At 33.5% G+C, this 22,975-nt stretch overlaps 1 protein-coding gene across 1 annotated transcript in view; it reads left to right on the forward strand.

The window, feature by feature from the left end:
* The first annotated feature begins 3,939 nt into the window (after nt 1-3,939).
* Nucleotides 3,940-22,975, forward strand: part of LOC123524323 (microtubule-actin cross-linking factor 1, isoforms 1/2/3/4/5-like) — a 158,373-nt gene continuing 139,337 nt past the window's right edge. Inside the window, exon 1 of the mRNA XM_053539774.1 lies at nt 3,940-6,674. Coding sequence (XP_053395749.1) covers nt 4,200-6,674 — 2,475 coding nt within the window. The 5' untranslated portion in view covers nt 3,940-4,199. The remainder of the gene's footprint in view (nt 6,675-22,975) is intronic.

A 22,975-nucleotide genomic window follows, 5' to 3' on the forward strand; every position in this document is an offset into this window, starting at 1 on the left:
GTGGGCACTTAATACAGGTGACCAATAAGGCAGGCTCAACTATACTTCAGTGACTAGTCTAAATAATAAGATGTTTCGGGACAGCGTCATCCCGATAAGCCAAATGAGTAAGGCTATTCAGTGATGTAACTGCATTCTTTCCCAGAGAAGACAAGATGTAATTTGGTCAAAAGAGACAGGCACATAGGACCTATTGATTTTGAAAATATTGCGTAATACCGTCTAGAAATCTTTTCCCTGAAAACTTCATGACAAAGTGCAGCAGTCTATAGAACCATGTTAGATTGTGGAGTATTATCTCTAAGGACTAGAGTGGAGTGATTTTTCTTCTCGGAAGATTTTGGAAAGTTTGTTGGTACTTCCAATTAGGATGATGTAATTCCACGTCTGAAACGTGATTGGATTTTCCGTGACAATTATTGGACGTAGTTCATACAGGCACGAAGGATTTTTTATGGTCGAACAGTCGATATGGAAAACAAATATGGAAACATGTAAAGGTCATTGTAATGAAAACATACATAATTCAGTGCACTTCGCATTATTTATGGGTATGCAGAGGAAAAAGCCATAATGACATTAAGCCGTGGAAAGACGATAGTATGAAATATATAATTTTGCAATGAAAATGCATTTCTTAGTATTACAAAATAAACATGCGATAAAATGCATGTTCATGAAATGCACCGAGCCCTGACTAATTTTAATCATTTATTCGCATTGCGTTTGAATATCATGCATTAGTAACTCCAAATTCAAACAACGAAGTTCAAGGACATATTTTTATCGTCACAGGATAAAATGCTTATGTTTTGTCTACGGATATATAAGTGTTAATTATAGATTATACTTAGGGTTTTAAGAGTTTCTATATGCATGCACTTTAGATAATCTTATATTGTATATTGTATGGGCGTACTAATGAAAGTGAAAATATTTATTCAGCCTTGTATTAAGACTTGATAGTGACAAAACTGTGTATCGGAAATATATAGACATGTGTAGTTAAAAGATAGTTGAAAGTGCTGAACATGTACTTAATATGACAAGGATGTATGTTTTTCCACTAAGACATATTATACTAGTAAATGAATAAGTTATAGAAGCGTAATGTGTTGTGCAGTAACTTTCCATTAACTTTCACAGTTTTATGGACAATATTTATGAAGACGCATAAAAAAGGGATAATATTAGACAAATATAACAACAACTTCAGATTTACTACCTATCAGACAGCTGGTTACATACATGTATAATACTATTCAGTACTTGTTGTGAAGTGTGTGTATTTCACATATATTTCATGTTCGTAAAAGTTCAATTATTTGTCAAGTTGTTCTTTAAATAAGATGCGTTTTAAGGCATTTCGAGGATGAACACATGTCGGGAATGTTCACATATACGGTGTTAGCGTAAGCTTAATGCAGTAATGAAAGTGAAAATATATGATGATTTATTCTATAAATATTTTTTCGTGAGTCATTTATTCAGTATATAAATTATAAAAGACTGTCTTGTATTACATGTTTCTGTAGGGATTATTGTAAAAAATAACAGCAAAAGATCTTGTAATTTTTGTAAAAAGTGTACTTGATGTATTTGACTGGTAGAGAACTACATGTTGAGTAAAAATAGAGTTAAAAGAATGCATCGAAAAAAATGAAATAGAATATAAGATGAAAAATATCTTCCACTGTTAATACCAGAGCTTAAATTTTCATTTGTAGCAATGCCAGTCCTTGAAAATATTGCATCTTTGTTGTCTCAGAGAAAGATATTTTGATCTTTCACAGAAACAAATAAACATTTATGTATTCTCTAAAGCAAAATTTAGAAAAAAGGTCAGAAAATGTTGGTGGTGATGTGTGTGTGTGGGGGGGAGGGGGTTTTACATTCAGTGAGCAATTGTTCTATACTTCTGATAATCAGATGTTCTGTAAATATTTAAATGTTTCTTCACTGCAACGATGTTGCAGTGCGAAGTTATTTACAGAAAAGTAGACAACGTTTTCCTGTTATTCATGATAAAGATGCTTTGTTGTCTCAGAAAGGATTGTTTCCAGAAAATGCATTTGTCGATATTCATAGATGATTTTTAGACTGCTGCAGAAAGTTTTTGCAAGAATATTCTATTAGATATTTGATTTATAAGTCTGCTTTAGGGAATAAAATGAAGAACAGAAAGTACTTGTTGCATCACAAGACATATTTCGTACACTGATAGAAATCAAGGAAGTACTGTATATGTGTGTATCAATTGTTACAAAATTAGTGTTGTTACGAATAACCTTGAAAATCTAGAAGGATGAGTAACATAGGTGTAAGCATATAGACGGAATTGCCAATAAACATTTTATGAAGGATATAGAAACAAAAATTAGCATATGTATACATAATAAAGAGTGGTAGAAAGTGGAGGATTTTAGATTGGTTTTCAATATGTTGGTTTTCTACAACATCTGATGAGTTACATTACAGTGTAGTTAGGAAAAGTGTGCACGGTGCCAAATTCTGACGTAAGATCGATACCGTTTCACTTGGGAACGGTTTTATGAATGACTGTGTATGTAATGGGGAAAAAGCAGGGTGGGGAAGTTGTTTTTTAATGGAGAGGAGTTAACTTATTTCGCTGATAAAAGAGTTGGATTTTACAGAATTATGGGATTTGTAACAAGTATGTAACTGGGTTTTAACTCTCTAAGAAATAAGAACGCTGAAGTAAGAACGGTGATTAATGTGATTTTGTACAGATTTTTGATAATTAAAAACTATAGATGCAAATTCTATGTTGGTGTAAGAACACTGAGGCACATTTATATAGTCCGGCAGCTGTTTTTCTTTTTTTGAGAAATAATAAGTTTCAGAATTTTTTTTCTAAGGAGTTCATAACCTACGTAGATGGCCCCTAAAAGGTTCTGCCAGGGTGTGTTTTAGCTCCTAGTTACATCCCTGTACTACTTAATGAGCTTGATGGAAGGTTACATAAAACGGTTGCATTTAAGTATTCTTTTTCTATGGTAATATCATTTTACCAATGATATACAAGAATATAATCACCTAGAATTTCCGAAGTTTCAGAAAGAACATTAACAGGAAAATACACTTTATCAGAGAGGTCTGCCATTGATTTTCCTATCATAAAACACATTCTGAATCGGAATTAGCACCTTATTTTCCAAGGTTTCCTGTAGCGGAATATAAATGTTTATGATGAACAGTTGAACAAATATTCATCTTACATCGCTAATGTACTCTGCAGACTAGTTTCCCTAATTTCCGACACATGCAGTTCCGCTCATTAGAATAACTCCCACCTGACCTTGAAAAAACTGAATTCCATTTTGGTATCTGATATAAGAAAACTTTTTTATCTCCCTTTTTATCCATCATTTTTTTAATTTTCACTGATCTAAAAAATGTATGCAAATTAAAGTGTCTTCATGATGTACTCAACTGTCATACTTTACGTACATGTCCCAAAGGACAGTATAATTAGATAGCAATAATTGACTTTATACATGTAATTATATCACAAAGCAATCTTATCAGGTGTAATTTTACTTTTAAAACCTCGACTATTACAACTGCCTAAAGGGGAATTGATCGTCTTTACATCATTTTAAGATTTTTGTTAGCCGCCGCTGAAAAGCATGGTGTTCCTTATCACTTCAGTGTTTTGAGAAAATATTTGACGATTAATTTATCTTTCACTTTCATGCATGTGATTCAAGTAAAGATTATTTTTTGTGTCAGTCGTGGAATAAAGTTTTAGAGATCTTTTAAAATAAAAATTATGTAGAATTTCTTTATTGCGAAACGTTGATATCAAGTAATATTACTTTTGCACCTTGACAAATAATTGAACTGATCTTTATCTTCTGTGGAAGAATTTATTAACGGGAAGTTTATGCAAGAGCTTATTTGACTCTTTTATTACAGAGAAAATATTGAAAATTTCAGTAGAAAATGTGAAAAGTTGACATTTAGTACTACATTTAAATTTATCAACACCTTGAAATTGCCAGAAATAAAAAAATGCAAGATATATTGATGGAATATTGGAATGTTTTCGGGGGATATTGACAAGAAAGCGGAATTAGACATTATCGTCTGCTAAAGACTGCCGTCTGGTTATGAATAATTATTGAAAGTAAATAGGAATAATACATTATTAAGAAGCAGAGGGACTGTTAGTTACAATGCTCGACTTATTGGTAATTGTATGGTTAATGCTGAGATGGATGCATATTTGGTGGCGAGCTATTTCTCAGTGGTATAACAAACCAAGAAAAATCTATAAAGGATCTGTTAAGGACGATAGATATTCTGCCAAAAACAGTCCTAACGTACATGTAGGTAAACACACGAGATCTGATGCAGACAGAAAGGAGGACATTGATAGCAGAAACCAAATATCAGTATTTGGTAATACTGCAAGAGGCAATGTAACTAAAAAAACGAGAATTGCTTTAGATTCGGATAAAGTTTTAGGAGATAATCATGAAATTAAAATTCCTGGACGTGAGGATAGTAATTTGGGAAGAAGCACAAGACCAAAGACTGAAGGATTAACATCAAAACAAGGGCAAAATAAGCAAAATAATGGATATCTCATATCGGATATGTTACAGGATTCAGGAACAGTGTCTAAGAGAAAATCTAAATCAAAGTCGCCGTCGCCTGAAGGCAGTTATCAGACTAAATCAAAATCTCAGCTTATTACCACCAGTTTGTCAAGTGCATCTCCAAACAGAGATTGTAGAGGGATTACATCTGAATCTGCATTTTTGAGTAACAGGTGCAGAACATCTGCACATCCAAGCAAAAACGGAAAATCAGTTTCTCCACCACCAAGTGATACATTGGAGACAAGACTCAGACCTTCAAGAGACTCTGGAGAATCTAACTTAAAATCACCCTCTCAAAGTACTAATTTGAATTCTGGATCAAAGTTAGTGCCACTAAATAAAGATTTATTGGCTGAATCAAAACAAACTGAACAAAAATCAAAATGTGTATCTCGTGATAACATAGACGGAAAATATGGGATAGAAAAACTTGCAGAAGTAAACCACACAAACCAGACCAAAGTAAGGAGTAAACTAACCTCTCCAGATAATGATGTTGCAAATAATGATACTGCTGATGATCAAAATGAAGATGTTGCAAGAAATTGTCCTGAAAAAACAAGGGAAGAAGCAGAATGGAGTGTGAGAACATTAAAGGATAGTAGTAAAACTGTCAGTAAAATTGCTGGAGATGAGAAGTTATACGTAGAAAAAATAACATTAGTTACAAGTGCAAAAACATTTTCTTCTAAAGCTAGTATTAAAACTAATGCAAGTGATTACAGTGAAACTGAAAATGCATACAGACTTTTCAAGGAGAAGTCTCCTGAATGCACTGCTGTTCAGAAACAGAGAGAAAGTGTTACAACTGTAGCTGAAAGAAATGCTAGAACTAGATCTGTTATCAGACCAAGTGAATTAAGGATTAAGACATATTCTCAAGATGATTCTCTGCATGGAATTCAAAGAGGTTTAAAAACAGTAAACGGTGAGACATCAAGTGCAAAAATGGCATATAGAAGAAGTGTAAGTGCAGACTCTAGTCCATACAGAACATACCATGCACCTTCAGTGGAGAGAATTAGTGTGTATGATAAATACATGGAAAAGGAAAGAAAGGAACTTCTTGCCAGAATGTCTGAAAGGAGAAAGTCCATGGAATCAGTGAGTCATGACTACACTGTACCACATTATTCAGACGAATTCCGTACTTCTACAAGGCGTTCTCCTGGACCTATCATTATAACCAGAACAGCACGACGGAAAACCTTGGAGCGAACCACTAGGAGTTTGGAAATGTTGGAAACAAGAACGAGGTTTACAGATAGCTATGACTTTCCAAGATCATATACCAAAGATTATTCAAAATATGGTTCGTCTTCAAGACTGAACCTTAGTGAAGGAATGATAAGAACTAAAATACGAGAACATATGTCCAACATAATAGGTAAGAGTCTATATACGGATGAGGATGCAATGTATAGTTATGGATCTGAGAATCCACTCTATGCTAAAGATGGAACGGAAACTGATAGGGATAGTACAATAACAAGTGATATTGATACAAGTAGTGAGCAGAATGGACTCAAAACTGATGAAGAAAGTGAAGATTATCTAGCTGATGAAGAAAATGATGAAACTATGAAAATTACAGAAATGACTAGTAGAACAGCATTTGATGAACCAGCTGTAACTTACAATATTAGATATGATTCACCTGCTCCATCTGAAGCTTATATAAGATATGGAGAACACAAACATGGCGAAGTATGTACAAAAACTAGTCAGTATGGTAAAATGTACAAAGAAGTTGATGATTCTGTCTCAGAATTTAGGTTAGATAAGTATGGTCCTTCTGCTGAAATGGAAAGAGGACTTATTTATGCACAAGATACTGTGATAGCTGAACCAGTTGATGCTTTGAGGGAGGGAACTTTCGATATAACACTGTCTCTAGCAACTGTTAATTTTGGTGAACTGAGTAGTGTAACAGGTTTAAGAAAACCTGTTGTTGAAGATAAGACTGCTTGGAATGTTGACAGAGATGGACTAGATTTAAGAAGTGTAACAGTGCCTGAAGAGGATATTTTAACACCAACTTTTCAGGTATGTTATGCTGTATATCAATGTTTTCTTAGTTCTAAAATGAACGTTATTTAATATAAATTGGTGGGAACTGGGATCTTCACAGTATAACAGATAAAATTGAAATGTGCTGGCACAGGGTTAGGATGTGGGATGTGTCCGTCTTTTCTTAGTTGCTGGTTATTCAGACTATAATGGGTATTTTGACAGGTGGGTATTAAATTTTGGATTATAGTGGACGTTTGGGCTGTTTGATTTTGGAACTTGGGCTGACAGGTTTTTGGACAATAATAAACCTTTGGTGAGTATTTGGACAATAGTGGGAATTTTGACTGGTATGCTTTGGGACTATAGTGGGTCTTGTAGGCTTTGTTACTGGTAAGCAGTCAGACTACACATTATGAACTTGGATAACAATACCACTCTTTGATTAGAGTTAGGGTAGTTTTGTGTTCAGACCCAGTGTTTTGTTTACAAGGATAACTCCTGTGGCTATTCAATATTTATACGCCCGTCTCTGAAAGAGCGGGACATATTATGTGAACACCCATGGCAGGTGTGCAGTGTGCAAAGCATGTCCACTCTCTAAGTCGAACAGTTTTCAACAGATCTTCACCAAACTTGCTGACAATGTTTGTGGGCATAATATCTTGGCCATGTTTGATAACCACCCAAATTGCCCAAGCCACTCTTTGATTATGGCCCTTGAATTATTAAAAATAAAACTGCAAATTTAGCATAGTCCGCTCTCTAAGTCGAACAGTTTCCATCTGATCTTCACCAAACTTGCTGACAATGTTTGTAGGCTTAATATCTCGGCCAAGTGCAATAACCACTCAAATCGCCCCAGGCACTCTTGGGTTATGACCGTTGAATTAGGCTAATTTCGATGACAGTCTGGCACTCTTTGTTTTTGTAATTTCGAAGATTTCTTTTCTTCTCAAAACACTGTAGATAATCAGAGCCAAGAAAGATCGGTCAGAATATACAAGAGAAATGATTTAAAAAATTAAAAAGATTAATATCTAATTGGTAGCCAGACTAGAGTTAGGGCTGACAAGTCTGAAATGTGAATATGTCACAGGTTCAAACCAGTTTTTGTGTTTAAATATTTTTGCATGTTTTGTTTGCGCAATTTGTACATAAGTCTGTGAAAAGGTACTTGACAAAAATTTGATAAAATTTCCTGGATCCTATTACATACTTGCATGAAAGGATAAGTATTACATTTATTACCATTAGCAGAAGGAAGTTGATATTTTAAAACAAACAAGTCTGTTTATCTTTATAATCAATGCATGTTAAATGCATGCTTACAGCTGCGCATTTGTGCCTTGTATCTTGTTCTGGCATTTCGTGGTTTATGTAGAGAAATTTGTGGGCGGATTTTGTGTATTTGTGGTTGATTTAGAAGTGCAGGACTTCAATTAACTTAATTGCTTGGAGTTATATATTGACTGGCTATTTTGATGTAATCAGTCCAGACTTTACACAACACAGAGGTCATATGTCATAGATAATGTATGCATATCAATAAACCAGTTATAAAAACGAAACTAAAAAAAGCAGTTTGAACAGTAAATATGTAAATGAAGTTAGAAATGAACACGTGTATAAAAGCTGTGCAGTAATGTTCAGATATGGATATAAAAAGTATGGATTTTCTGTACCTTTGCTTCTTCTACATGTAAAGAGGAAGGTATGTGTGTTACTTTATGCAAGGGGGGCTACTCTAGTGATACTGAATAGGAGAGAAACCAGTCTGGTTTAAGTGTTGGAATATTTACTTCCCTTTGTTAAAAGGAGTGTATTTGATCAGTTTGCCATAATAAACAAAAACTTATCACTTTCCCTGAAAAGAAAATCTTTAAGTAATGGCATAGGATCAGAGGGCATCTAATAAGTTTAAAATTGGACCCTATCATATCAGTGAACAGTGCAAACCTACTTTGATAATGAGTATAAATTAAATTTCAATTGGCATATTGGTCATACAAGGGGCTTGCGCTTATCTGTGTGTTTTTCATTTCTAATTTGAACTTGACTGATATGTTTATTCAGGGCAGTATACATTGAGAGTAGCTTAAGTAGATCGAATCAGTAACAAGTTTTATCGAAAAAGTAGCTGATAAACGATTGTTTGTTTAATGTTTCATAATATGTGGGTCCAGATACCATACGGATTTGCTCCTATTTTCCCCGATTTAACAGTTTTCAGGTGTATTACAGACTAGTGCGCATAGAAGATTTGAGCTCAGTACTGCACAGAAGGATGTCCCATCTAGGCAGTCATTGCTTTGCTGCTATTTTGGGTATTGAAAGATTAGGCCTCAAGTTTAGTGAGAAAATATAAAATGAACAAATTAAAAAAAAAAAGTCTTTGAGACCAGACTTAGAATGCTTCCTTGCTATTGGTTGATTTCAGGATTTAGTTTAGAACCAACCAATCAAACGCTAAAGATTTGAGACTGGGATAAATTGATCTTCAGTGTAATGGGTGAGGATTTTGTTTCCTCAAGCCCTGGGTTGCTGGTTTTAATCTCTCTCCAGTAATGACTGCATCTTTTATGATATGAGAGCCCAGTATTCTACAGAAGGTTGGAGTTCAGTCTCAAATCTACATCATCTGATTGGTTATTTTTGAAACAATTTTGAAATTGACCAATGGCAAAGTACCTTGAAGCTGTGAAAGCAGACACCATGCAGAGATTCAGCTTCAAACATTTAATCTGCTACAATAATAGAAATTATGAAATGTTTATTAAAATATCTTCTTTCAAATTTTGATGTAAATTTCAAATTAAAATTCATTTCAAGTTTGCAAGTTTCGTATTTAGTATCTGTTACAGTTGTGCACTAAATTAGGGACTTGAATTATATTTATGTATAGAATAATTATACCCCTACCAAACATGTTTGAGGGGGGTATATAGGAGTCAGTTTTGTCGCGTCCCGTCCCGTCCCGTCCCATCGCGTCCCGAAATCTATTATCTCAGTTATTACCAAATGGATTTGATTCAAACTTAAAATACATGTTCCACCTTATCACCCACATCATGTGACACAAGGTGCATAACTCTTGACACCAAGTTTTCATGAATTATGTCCCCTTTTACTTAGAATTTAGGGTTAATTTTGCTGTATTTTCACTCTATCTCAGTTATTACTAAATGGATTTGATTCAAACTTAAAATAGATGTTCCACCTCATCACCCACATCATGTGACATAAGGTGCATAACTCTGACACCAATTTTTTTTATGAATTATGCCCCTTTTTACTTAGAATTTAAGGTTGATTTTGATGTATTTTCACTATATCTCAGTTACTACTGAATGGATTTGATTCAAACTTAAAATAGATGTTCCACCTCATCACCCACATCGTGTGCCCACATCATGTGACACAAGGTGCATAACTCTGACACCAAGTTTTCATGAATTATGTCCCCTTTTACTTAGAATTTAAGGTTAATTTTGTTGTATTTTCACTATATCTCAGTTATTACTAAATGGATTTGATTCAAACTTAAAATAGTTGTTCCACCACACCACCTACATCATGTGACATAAGGTGCTTAACTCTGACATAAATTTTTTTATGAATTATGTCCCCTTTTACTTTAAATTTAAGGTTGATTTTGATGTATTTTCACTATATCTCATCACCCACATACTACTGAATGGATTTGATTCAAACTTAAAATAGATGTTCCACCTCATCACCCACATCATGTGCCCACATCATGTGACACAAGGTGCATAACTCTGACACCAAGTTTTCATGAATTATGTCCCCTTTTACTTAGAATTTAAGGTTAATTTTGTTGTATTTTCACTATATCTCGGTTATTACAAAATGGATTTGATTCAAACTTAAAATAGGTGTTCCACCTCATCACCCACATCATGTGACACAAGGTGCATAACTCTGACACCAATTTTTCATGAATTATGCCCCTTTTTACTTAGAATTTAAGGTTAATTTTTATGTATTTTCACTATATCTCAGTTACTACTGAATGGATTTGATTCAGACTTAAAATAGATGTTCCACCTCATCACCCACATCATGTGACACAAGGTGCATAACTCTGACACTAATTTTTCTTGAATTGTGTCCCCTTTTACCTAGAATTTAAGGTTAATTTTGATGTATTTTCACTATATCTCATTCTGATTGGCTTAGAGCCAAAGGGAAGTAACCTTTTTTTAACTTTTGTATGGAGTTTCTTCACCTTAAATTCCAGGAATTAGTCTATTTTTAGAAATCCTATTTTTAGATTTTCAATTTTTTAGGTATTTTTTAGCTCACCTGAGCACGAAGTGCTCAAAGGTGAGCTTTAGTGATCGCCCTGTGTCCGTCGTCGTCTGTCGTCCGTCCGTCCGTCGTCAACAATTTGACTGTTAACACTCTAGAGGTCACATTTTTGGCCCAATCTTAATGAAACTTGGTCAGAATGTTACCCTCAATAAAATCTTGGACGAGTTCGATATTGGGTCATCTGGGATCAAAAACTAGGTCATCAGGTCAAATCAAAGGAAAAGCTTGTTAACACTCTAGAGGTCACATTTTTGGCCCAATCTTAATGAAACTTGGTCAGAATGTTACCCTCAATAAAATCTTGGACGAGTTCGATATTGGGTCATCTGGGATCAAAAACTAGGTCATCAGGTCAAATCAAAGGAAAAGCTTGTTAACACTCTAGAGGTCACATTTTTGGCCCAATCTTAATGAAACTTGGTCAGAATGTTACCCTCAATAAAATCTTGGACGAGTTCGATATTGGGTCATCTGGGTTCAAAAACTAGGTCACCAGGTCAAATCAAAGGAAAAGCTTGTTAACACTCTAGAGGTCACAATTTTGGCCCAATCTTAATGAAACTTGACCAGAATGTTAATCTTGATGATCTTAAGGTCCAGTTTGAATCTGGGTCATGTAGGATCAAAAACTAGGTCACCAGGTCAAATCAAAGGAAAAGCTAGTTTACACTGTAGAGACCACATTTATGACCATATCATAATGAAACTTGGTCAGAATGTAAATCTTGATGATCTTAAGGTCAGTTGTAAATCTGGGTCAGGTGGGGTCAAAAACTAGGTCACTAGGTCAGATCAAAGGAAAAGCTTGTTAACACTGTAGAGGCCATATTTATGACTATATCTTCATGAAACTTAGTCAGAATGTTAAACTTGATGATCTTTAGGGCAGGTTTGAATCTGGGTCATGTCGGATCAAAAACTAGGTCACCAGGTCAAATCAAAGGAAAAGCTAGTTAACACTTTAGAGGCCACAGTTATGACCATATCTTAATGAAACTTTGTCAGAATATTAATCTTGATGATCTTTAGATCAAGTTTAAATCTGGGTCAGTTGGGGTCAAAAACTAGGTCACTAGGTCATATCAAAGGAAAACCTTGTTAACACTCTAGAGGCCACATTTATGACTGTATATTCATGAAACTTAGTCAGAATGTTAAACTTGATGATCTTTAGGTCAAGTTCGAATCTGGGTCATATCGGGTCAAAAACTAGGTCACGGGGTCATTTCAAAGGAATGGCTAGTTAACACTTTAGAGGCCACATTTATGACCATATCTTAATGAAACTTGGTCAGAATGTTAATCTTAATGATCTTTAGCTTTGTAGGTCAGGTGAGCGATACAGGGCCTTCATGGCCCTCTTGTTAATTATAAGTCCTATGTAAAAAGTAAATACATTTTTCTGTGGTAACATGGGTCGGTAAGACACTTTTTTGTATTCACTTTTAGTGTATCTCTAATATTAGAGATTTAATATATTTACTAGTTTACTATACTAGTATTATACTAGTATTACTTACATGTGGAAGCCCAGGATGAAGTACTCCAAAGACTAAGTATTTTTAAGATTTCTTATGGTTGCCATTCTTCTGTGACAAGACCGTATGGTGGGGGTATGAGTCACTCCTGTGACAGTTCTAGTTTATTCAGCAACCTTTCGGGATGTATATTCATTCAGATTGTTTGGTGTCTTTTTATTTATCCGTAATATAAGCATAATTTTAAAGATAAGATCTTGCTTTTTTTGAAGACCGATCTTCATAAATCTTTGAAATTTTCTCTTGGTATGTTTAGCTAACTTCAAGTTATTTATCTTGCCTTCATTAACTCATATTTCGTTTAAATATTCATATTTTATAATGATAAATATTGTCACCATCTTTAAAGGCCTCAGGCGGTGTAACCAAGTTTATAATAACTGGCTTGTCAAAACATTGTGTTTTGGTGTATATTATTTATGTCAGAAAGTTGGATTTTTACGACAGTTTTACTACAGTTTGAACAGCTCACTGTGTGACCCTACATCTGAATATAAAATAATGTTTATCCCTCCCAGCCAGGCTCAGATTACTCATTTGGAGTTGATTTTTGGTTCTTTGAAATGACAAGATTACCGTAGATGTTCTTCAGGTCTGTTCCTTTGTGTGAAGTTGTCCATTACTTGTGGAGATCTGATCATTTCCAGTAAAATACGGAGAAGTCACAGGTCTGTTAAATCATAAATGGTCTCTTCCAGTGGGTCTGATCTTTTCCAGTCACATTGTATGTTTGGCATTGGATATCTGGTTTGGTAACTAATTTTCACGTGAGGAAGTTGGCAAATGCTAAAATTTTTGAAATCTTCAATTTTCTTAATACTTTGGCAAACAAACATTAAGATCAAACACAACATTGGTATTGACCATTTTGACAATAGTATTTTAATTTAAAAACACAAGTTTTCTTTCAGTTGAAATGTATGGAATCTGACATAATATCAAACCTTTGTCTGGAACTATTTTCTTGCCAATTCTGTGACTATGGAAACCATTCTAATGATGTTTATAATTGAATTTATTTCTAAGTTCAAAGAGTTTCCCTGCTTATATGTAATCTGGCTTCCATATGTCTATTATTACTTAGAATGAAAATAAAAACATTATCTAATGGCGCAAGAATGATCATTCAAACAGTTGTACTTAGCATTCTTGAACAATTAACCCTTACCCTGCTATATTTCTATAATGGACTGGTCCATCTTTCAATTTGGACAGTACCACTTATTATTCAAAGGGGTTTTCACTGAAAATTTACTAACTGAATAGCGAACAGTGCAGGCTGATCAGGCTGATCTTGGTCTACACTGGTCGCAAAGGCAGAATCATCTGCCGCCAGCAGGCTAAGGGTTAACACACAAAAAGCTTGCTAATTTACACACCTGGAAGATTTTTTTTTTTGTTGAGGGGGTGGGGGAGTGGTAGTTTAGAATAAAAATTAACCTTTTGTTAAAGCTCTGCAGTTTTGGGGGTTATTTAAAGACATTGGATGACTGATTCATTAATAATGTGATAGAGCTGTCTTTTGTCTTTAAAGGCAGTAACCTTTTAGAAAATAAGGTGCATCAGTACAATTATCAAGCCATAAATCGAAGAAGAGGGCGTGCACTTTGATTTTTGACACTTGTTACAAGTGATAATATTAAGTGGGGCATTATGTTGTTAAATGTTGTAATTTTTTTTCTTTGGACAATTAACGTATAGGCTATTGACATTGATAAACCCTCTCGTAAGCATTTAATTAAAAAACTTTTTTGAAATGTTGCCAGATAGTATCACTATACATGATACCGTTTACTAAACATTGCATATTGTCATCCCATTTAAAGATCTTGTCTATTAAAGGACTATCTCAATAAACTGTATTGTACGTTTGTGACACGCTAGTTTAACCGAATTTGTCTTCTGTCATAGTAGTGGAGTAGCGATGATCTTATGAGTGACGGATAAAAATCTTGCCTGGCCTTCTTTATTATGTGTTTACTATCGGCATAGCTTTAAGGACTGTGGTAGTTATTTTGTATAAATGGTAAAATTACGATAGTGCTTCAGTGGATAAAACCAAGTGCAAAAAATGCACAAAAAGTGTGATTTTCGGAAATTTTGAAAATTGTTTCGGAATATTTTACGTGACGTTAAGGTTCTGACAGTGTTTATATAGGGTTAATAATTTTGTAGAGAAAGCCTGTTGGATGCAGTGAGGAATTTAGTATACAGGTGTCTGTTGTGATATGCCAATTGCTTAATGTATAAGTGATATTTTAGTGCATATATCAATAGGGTTATAATATACTATGATGTAAAGGTATCACTGTGCAAAATGTGTTGATTTAGTTGTGCGAAAAAATAACATTGGGGGATTATATATGGAAAATTGGAAGTTTTGTTTATTTAATGTATATATTGAACTTCTTGTGAAAAAAAAGTGATGGAAAGTGAAGGATAGAAGTCAAAATTTTTGTTGGATAAATATGTGCATTCAGCAAGAAATAAATATTGGTCAGATTAATGTTACCTTCTAGGTGTAGGTGTTTAAACTTTTGATGAACTCCAATTGAATTTTCATCGGTTTTTAAATATTTGCGTTAGAAAACCATTATATTTGCATTTTGACTTTTGACTATTATATTGACGGGTTACAATTTATTAACGATTACTTTTAATTGATATATTGCTTTACTGGGATGTTGATGTTAATTGATAATTTTGTGTAAATCTAATGAAAATACTAATACATGTATAACAGTGTTTACATGCGTTACGGTCAAGTTAAGGCCCTTCGGATATAGTAAATTCCATTAGCACCAAGGTGTGATTGCGTTATTACATAAACGTAAGTCTGTTTCATTAAGTGGATTGGATTAACATGGTCATAAAATTAGTCGTAATTTATTATTAATTGCGACCGTGATGCAACGTTGCTTTTAGATAGGATTAATTTATACGAAATTTTAGTGATATTACGGAACAGTTTGTTCCTATGCTTGAAAACATTCCAGGACTGGTGTGCAAAAAGGACATCAGCATATTTAGTATTCCTAGTAATCAAGGTGATATAGAAATGCAGACAAAAAGATGGGTACAGCCAGATATAGAGATGGGGTCATTAATAAAATGTTGTTTATGAATGGGCATAGGGTAATCCCTTTTTAAGGGCAGTCATTCCATTTGTCATTGAAATTTTTTTTTAGTACTTTTACTTCATATAAGCAGAATTGGTTAACCATTTTCTGCTTGGAAATATATTTTTGCCACTAAAAAGTTACTTTAGGACATTATCTTAAGGGCTTATTGAGACATTTTGGCATAGCTTTTCCTGATTTTAGAAGAATGTACTTCTCATTTTAATCAAATTTGTTTTTTTTTAATGAAAAATTTCAGTCCGGAATGATAATTGAATATTTCCTGTGATGGTCCGGTTTTGAACGTCCCATTATGCTGGATACCCTGGGAAGTTTGATTTCAAATTTCACCAAATTGTAGCAAACTATTCACGAGGTCAGACCTACATGCTGAGGGTTTTATTCATCTTGAGTCACTGGATTTCGTTAATGGGAAAATTGAGGAAAAGAGAGATGACACTTTTCAACAAGTTTAACACCCAAGCATATAAAATAAGATGAGAACTTCTAAGTGGGGGTCTAAAGATGTCCTTGAAAAAGTACTTGTATAAAAAGATGCCTTTTTGAGGTACATAGATAATTATATAAGTTTAAGCTTCACAGAGAGTTACAAAAAAGTCAGTGATATGATTTTAATAAGAAATGAAGGCTTTATGCATGGATGAAATGTAGATTCTTTTGAGTCGTTTTAAGAAAAAACTTATTTAATGAAAGAAAGAAAAACAAACAGAGGTCCAGACTGTCCTACATAAAAAACTTCAAAATTTTGTGAAATTGTTGTAAAAAAATAGGATATCACTTAATGCAGCATCTCAGTGCAGGCATTTGGGTTGATTGTATTTTCTTGTAACTCAGAAAATTTAATAGCATTTAACATTACTAAAAACATTATAAATTTTATACACTTAAAATCAGATTTGCTGAAGTTGTTTTGCAAATTGATTGTCAAGCCATAATGCAAGCTGTTAAATAATGCAAGAGTCAAAATCTAATATTTCTCTCGATTGACAGCCTTAACGCCTTAAGTTCATTTTCTTTATTGCAAAAACTTGAAACAGACATCCGAATTATATCTAGATTGACATTTTTTACCATTCGACCTAGCACATAAGGTCAGTTGTCGCAGTGGTGTTATTTAATTCTTTTTGGTATCGATACAATGCTTACTGAGGCTGTCTTTGTTTTCCCGTTAATAGTACTACCTTTGTCACGAGATAGATTCTTTTTACCTGTACTTAAGTGACAGTATCGTTTTAGTCTCGAGGCAGATCTGGTATTGAACAAGTTCCGTTTTCACACAGAGAATCGATTCATGTATTAAAATACCAAACAGAGATGAAACTTTACCTGAATGTTTTTGAAATAGACAGGAGGAATAGCTAATTTTCGAAGACATAGGCAATGATGATTCTTTTTTCAAAAATGTTCAGATTTTTTTAAGGACAAATTTTGTGATGTCACTGTAGCTAGTGGTCAGGTTAATCCGACATTTTTGGGTCAGAGGGTGGTAGTTTCATTTTCGGATTTTCGCCAGAGGGTTTCGCTGGTGATGGATTTAAAAGTTAGGAATGTAGTCGTAAAGTTGGAATTAGTGAAGTCATTTGTAACTAAATTGGATTAAATTTTTTAACTAAGTGGATTTAATGAATGCATTGTGATTTATATTATTAATGCATGAGCGGAACAATTTAGGCAATTTTGCAGGAGTGTTGTATTATTAAGTGTTATTTTTCATGCATAAAAATATAAACATTTTTGTTTGAAGGTTAATTATCTGGTTATCAATGGGTAATAAAAATCGAGAGCCACAATTTTGATAGTGATACATTCTGTTTGTCATTCAGTGATACAGACGTGATACATGACAGAATGGATATGAGTGATATATATTGACCTGTACATATTTTTTTCAAAAATAGAAGGAAAAAAAAAATCATACGTGTAGGATAAATAATGTTCAGCTGTTTTAAAAAGAAGAAAAAGAAGATAAAGGGACAGGCCCCTATTGATCGCCGACTACACAAGGAACAAGCGAACAATGTACATGAGGTAACATGTTGTTGATTATTGATCTATATTTCAAACAGATGCTACAGGGAAAATGTCATAATTTGTATTTTAACTTTTTGCTATACCTTCTCTCAAAGGTAGCTACTGTGACCTATTTTGGCATCAGGCTTGTGAGTTTTCAATATGTAAGTCTTGTATAAATGTCCGTTAACAGGCACGAGTCAAATATTAGATCATTTAAAGATGATCGGTTATGTTGATTTTTGGCACAGCAGACGTTTCATATGTTTAAATGGTTTCTTTTGACTTGTCTTTTCTGAATTTTCATTTTAAAAACGATCAGCTTTCTAAACTGAAACTGATACCTTGCCGATTTGTGAATGGCGCCATATGAGAAGTTGTATTCTATGTAACTTAAGAATTACTTACTTAAATATAATAAGGGCTATTATCTGTCTGTACGTATTGTAATTCGTATTTTTTTTCTGCGGGGTAGCATATATATGTTTGTCATTAGTAAATGACAAAAGACTTAATAGGCATGGAGACATATTAGCCGTAATAATGGGAGGCTCGCGTATCAAATTTCACAACAAAAGAAAATGAGTGATTTTCATTACTATTTAAATTTTAAGAAAAGGACATTGGAGAGTTCCATTATATCAAAATAAAATGTTTTGGTATTTTCTTGATTTCTGCTGAAGAAGAAAGTGTTCAGGATTCAGGGGAGATCATGCTTTGGCACCAGTGTCTGTTTTTTGTTGACTGATAAGCATGTTGGCTGTCAGAGTAGTCACAGAAAGTAAATTATAGGCCTGTTTTCTGTAGAACTGGAAAACAGATAGTTGTTGGGTGGAGTCTGTATAAATGTATGGCACCATGTGACAGAATTTTAAGTATTGGCTTTGGCTGTTTGTACGTTTGTTTGTAAGTTTATCCATCTATCGGATCATTTCGGCTACGATCACATACGCGAGTTTTATTCCTTTCAAGGGATTCTACTGGAAGTTTACACAAATGTTAAGCAAAATGAAAAGGTTGCTTGCACAGGTAATGCACCTCCAAGGTCAAGGCCACTTTGACGACTTTTTTCACCTAGTTGACATTCGCTTGTGGGTAAATCTAAAAATAAATCTTGATCATCTTCTGAACAGACTGTATAAAAATCTATCCTGAAAGTGTTAGATAGGGCCATAGTAAAGATGACTTGCATTATATTTATAGAAGAAATTTTACCTTGTTACAAGACAATGTCAAATGGCAATAAAAATAAATAGCACATGCACATAATATGGTATGACTCTATGCTATTTTGTGTACAAATGGCTATTAGATTCCACACCATGATACGCTTTGTACAAAATTTATATCAGAATATCTTTCAAGTCATCGTATTGTTTTGAAAACAATTGACGACCCATTAATCTTCCCGTATTTAGGCATTTTGACCCACTTTTAAAAATACTGTCTTCTCATGCAGAAAGTTTTAAAAAGCACTTGGTCGGAACTATTAATTTTCATTTAAAAGTTGAAGGAACTTTTTTTTTAACCATTTTAATGCTTAGAACCTGGGCTGATAACACATTTAGATGCAGGACATTTAAACTGCAAATAGTTGTCAAGTTCATATTTACCCGAATTTTCGATATTGACATTTTTCATGTTTTTGTTTTATGATTTGGTAGTTGTTCTGCTCTAAAAATACGCTTTTTAATACCTCTTGAGATAACGTTGTTCAAGTATTACGAAAATACCCGTACTCGAGTCGTCTTTGAACTACCCAAAGAAATGATATGAATGTGTTATGTAAATGTTTTCAATCAAATTTGAGTTAAGAGAAATCGAGACAGGCGGGTAATGTCTCTTTGTATTTTCACTTTCTCCAAGTTGAAATAGTATCATTTACACCAACAGACTTTGATGTTTCGAACCTTTGATTAGGAGACGGCCTTGAGGGTATAGGCGGGTAACTTAACCACTGTCACATTCACAAATTGGCTAGTTTGTCAATATGTTTACCCCACCCACACCTGGAGGCCATGCAAGAAATGACAGCTAAAATATGTGTTATGGTATAGTTTAGTATGGTTGGTCAACCTCAGACTCATTTATTATATCACTAGGGAGGACACTGGTCATTCTTGAAGCTTTAATAATCAAGGCCATTTAACACAGTGGGTGTGGATAAGAATTATGATATGATACATGACAAGGAAAAAATTAGTCACCTATTCAATAAGTAACATTACGAAAAAATTGATATTTAATATTACTTAGAAATATTGTTGAAATAAGAACTTGATTTAGCATCATGAAAAAACTTGAGCTTGAAAAAATAGTTTTTTGTCAGTAATACAGAGTAAAACTTGAATCTAATTTTATAAAATACTGTGTGAAAATCCATTTTGATGTTAACTGCATGGTATTTTGAAATAATTGTAATATTTTATTTTAATGTTCCACATCAGCTAGTGAAGTTATAATCTTCCATTTGAATATGTTTTTAGCTCGACTATTCATAGAATAGTGAGCTATTGCACTCGCCCATGCGTCGGCGTCCGCGTCCGCGTCCCGATTTTGGTTAAGGTTTTGTATGTAAGCTGGTATCTCAGTAACCACTTGTGGGAATGGATTGAAACTTCACACACTTATTCACTGTGACAAACTGACTTACATTGCACAGGTTCCATAACTCTATTTTGCTTTTTTACAAAATTATGCCCCTTTTTCGACTTAGAAATTTTTGGTTAAGGTTTTGTATGTAAGCTGGTAACTCAGTAACCACTTGTGGGAATGGATTGAAACTTCACACACTTATTCACTGTGATGAACTGATCTACATTGCACAGGTTCCATAACTCTATTTTGCTTTTTAACAGAATTATGCCCCTTTTTCGACTTAGAAATTTTTGGTTAAGGTTTTGTATGTAAGCTGGTATCTCAGTACTTACTAATGGGAATGGATTGAAACTTCACATACTTGTTCACTATCATGATCTGACATGCACTAAGCAAGTCCCATAACTCTACTCTCTTTTTTTTCAAAATTATGCCCCTTTTTCGACTTAGCAGTTTTTGGTTAAATTTTGTATGTAATCTGATATCTCAGTATCCACTAATTGGAATGGATTGAAACTTCACACACTTGTTCACTGTCATGATCTAACATGCACTGTGAAGGTCCCATAACTCTACTTGGCATTTTTACAAAATTATGCCCCTTTGACTTAGCAGTTTCTTGTTAAGTTTTTGTATGTAAGCTGGTATCTCAGTATCCACAAATTGGAAAGGATTGAAACTTCACACACTTGTTCACTGTCATGATATGACATGCAGTACAGAGGTTCAATACCTCTACTTTGCATTTTACAAAATTATGCCCCTTTTTCAACTTTTGTATTCATTCAATTGACAAGGCTGTCGAATAGTCGAGCGTTGCTGTCCTCCGACAGCTCTTGTTCTTATACTAGTGATGTTCAATGAATTCTCACGCCGGACGGTCTGCTTGTCGTAGGTGGGTTTGAGGTTAAGATGTGACTAATCGTATAGAACACGTAGGGATCGTTAAAGTAACAAATGTCAGATGTCATAAACTTCTATTTCAATACAATTGATAATTATGAAAATGATCTTGATCAAAAATGACGGGTTGCAAAATTTGTGTGCCTTTTCAGGACGTTTTCTCACCAGATTGTTACCTGAATATGAAATGTTTTTAGCAAATAAATTAATAGCAAGATTGTTTTGCAATATATTGGTAAATTTACCATAGTGTATCTAACGTCAATTAAAATGAAAAACATGTTATCATATTTGTTTTAGAAATTGAATAGATATACTAAGTTGAAACCTTTGTCAGCTATTTATGATTAAAAGTTGATTTAAAGGAGGTCTAGATTTTCAAAAAAAATTAAGTTTTGCAAATTCTTTAATATCCTAACTGTCAGGGAAATGCACATTTTCAGCAATGTTATGGAGAACTTTTGCCTGCATTGTGCTGTTATTTTTTGCAGTGTTTTTGTGAAATCTGTTTAAAAAGGACTTCGTTTTGATGTTTTTGAATGTTTTTTTGGAGTAGTTTCAATGCAAGTTGAAGTGTAGTTTTTACCTCAAGGTGTTTAAATGATTGATGAATGCATTTGTAAATTACTTAACAAAACTAAGTATGTTTGTTTAAATGTTGTAGCCAACTATGCCGGAAAAACCGAAAATGGTATGCAAGGTTCGGTTGATATCTTTTCTGACTTATGTGTGGTCTGCAGTTGTATTTATTTGGTTGGCAAATGACTGAAATTCAGTTGCAAATATCTTCGAAAGACAAGAAAGCTGAAGTTTTAGTTAAAACATTTCTTGAAAGCTGAAATTTAGTTTTGTATATTGTATATTTTAAAAGTTCTGGGTATGATTTTGAGACAATATGAACTCTTTGTTGCATGCTCAGTACAACTTGTTTATAATACACATTTTGTTTACGAGATTGTTTTATTAAAAATTTAGTTTTTTTTTGTCTGGTTGCATGACTTTTGTAGGTTCTTCCACAGTGTTGTCAATTTTTTTTTTGCACATTTTCTCTCTCTAATGATTTATTGTTATAGTTTTATATTTCACACTCTAAAATGAAATGTTATTGTTGTTGTCAAGAGAAAAACAATTCAGAATAATCAAATAAGCTCCAAGACAGTTCAAAATTGTTGAAGGACAAAAAATTAAATGAAAGCATTTCACAGCCAGTCTTGAAAAAAGTAAAAATACACTATATTGAAATTTAAACCGATAATTTTTCTTTATCTTTTAAAATGTTCATTTAGATTTTCTTAGTTTAATATAGATTATATATGTCATAAACTCTTGATTTAGTCATTATTAAGTTAGAAAGAATGAATGAAATTTATACTGCTGAAAAAGTCCTGTGAATTTCGAGCTTTTAAATCGAGATTTATGGTCAGGTTTGATGACCTACCTCTGCATTTTTATACAAGATTGATCTTCAAATATTTTTATGTGTTCAAATGTTAGAGCTACTGTTTCAAACAAATATTTATTTAAGGGTATAAAAGTCTACTAAAAGGCAAATATTTTGGCATCTTTTCAGCTGTAACGTGCTGAAACATGGTGCAGAAATTGAAAATTTGAATATTTCTGAATAGTTTCTGATCAATACGCCCATTGATTAGGAATTAATAGTTAATACACTTGTTAATATAATGTATGATATAATATTTAATGTGCTGTAAAGTCATGTATCATAATGAATACTGCATAGCATGTTTAAAGTATTAAAATCATGATTGAAAGATTATATCACAATTTTTTGCTGTTTGAAGTACCTCCT

The sequence above is a fragment of the Mercenaria mercenaria genome, chromosome 3 (genome assembly GCF_021730395.1).
Source record: "Mercenaria mercenaria strain notata chromosome 3, MADL_Memer_1, whole genome shotgun sequence".
In the NCBI taxonomy this organism is placed as follows: domain Eukaryota; kingdom Metazoa; phylum Mollusca; class Bivalvia; order Venerida; family Veneridae; genus Mercenaria; species Mercenaria mercenaria.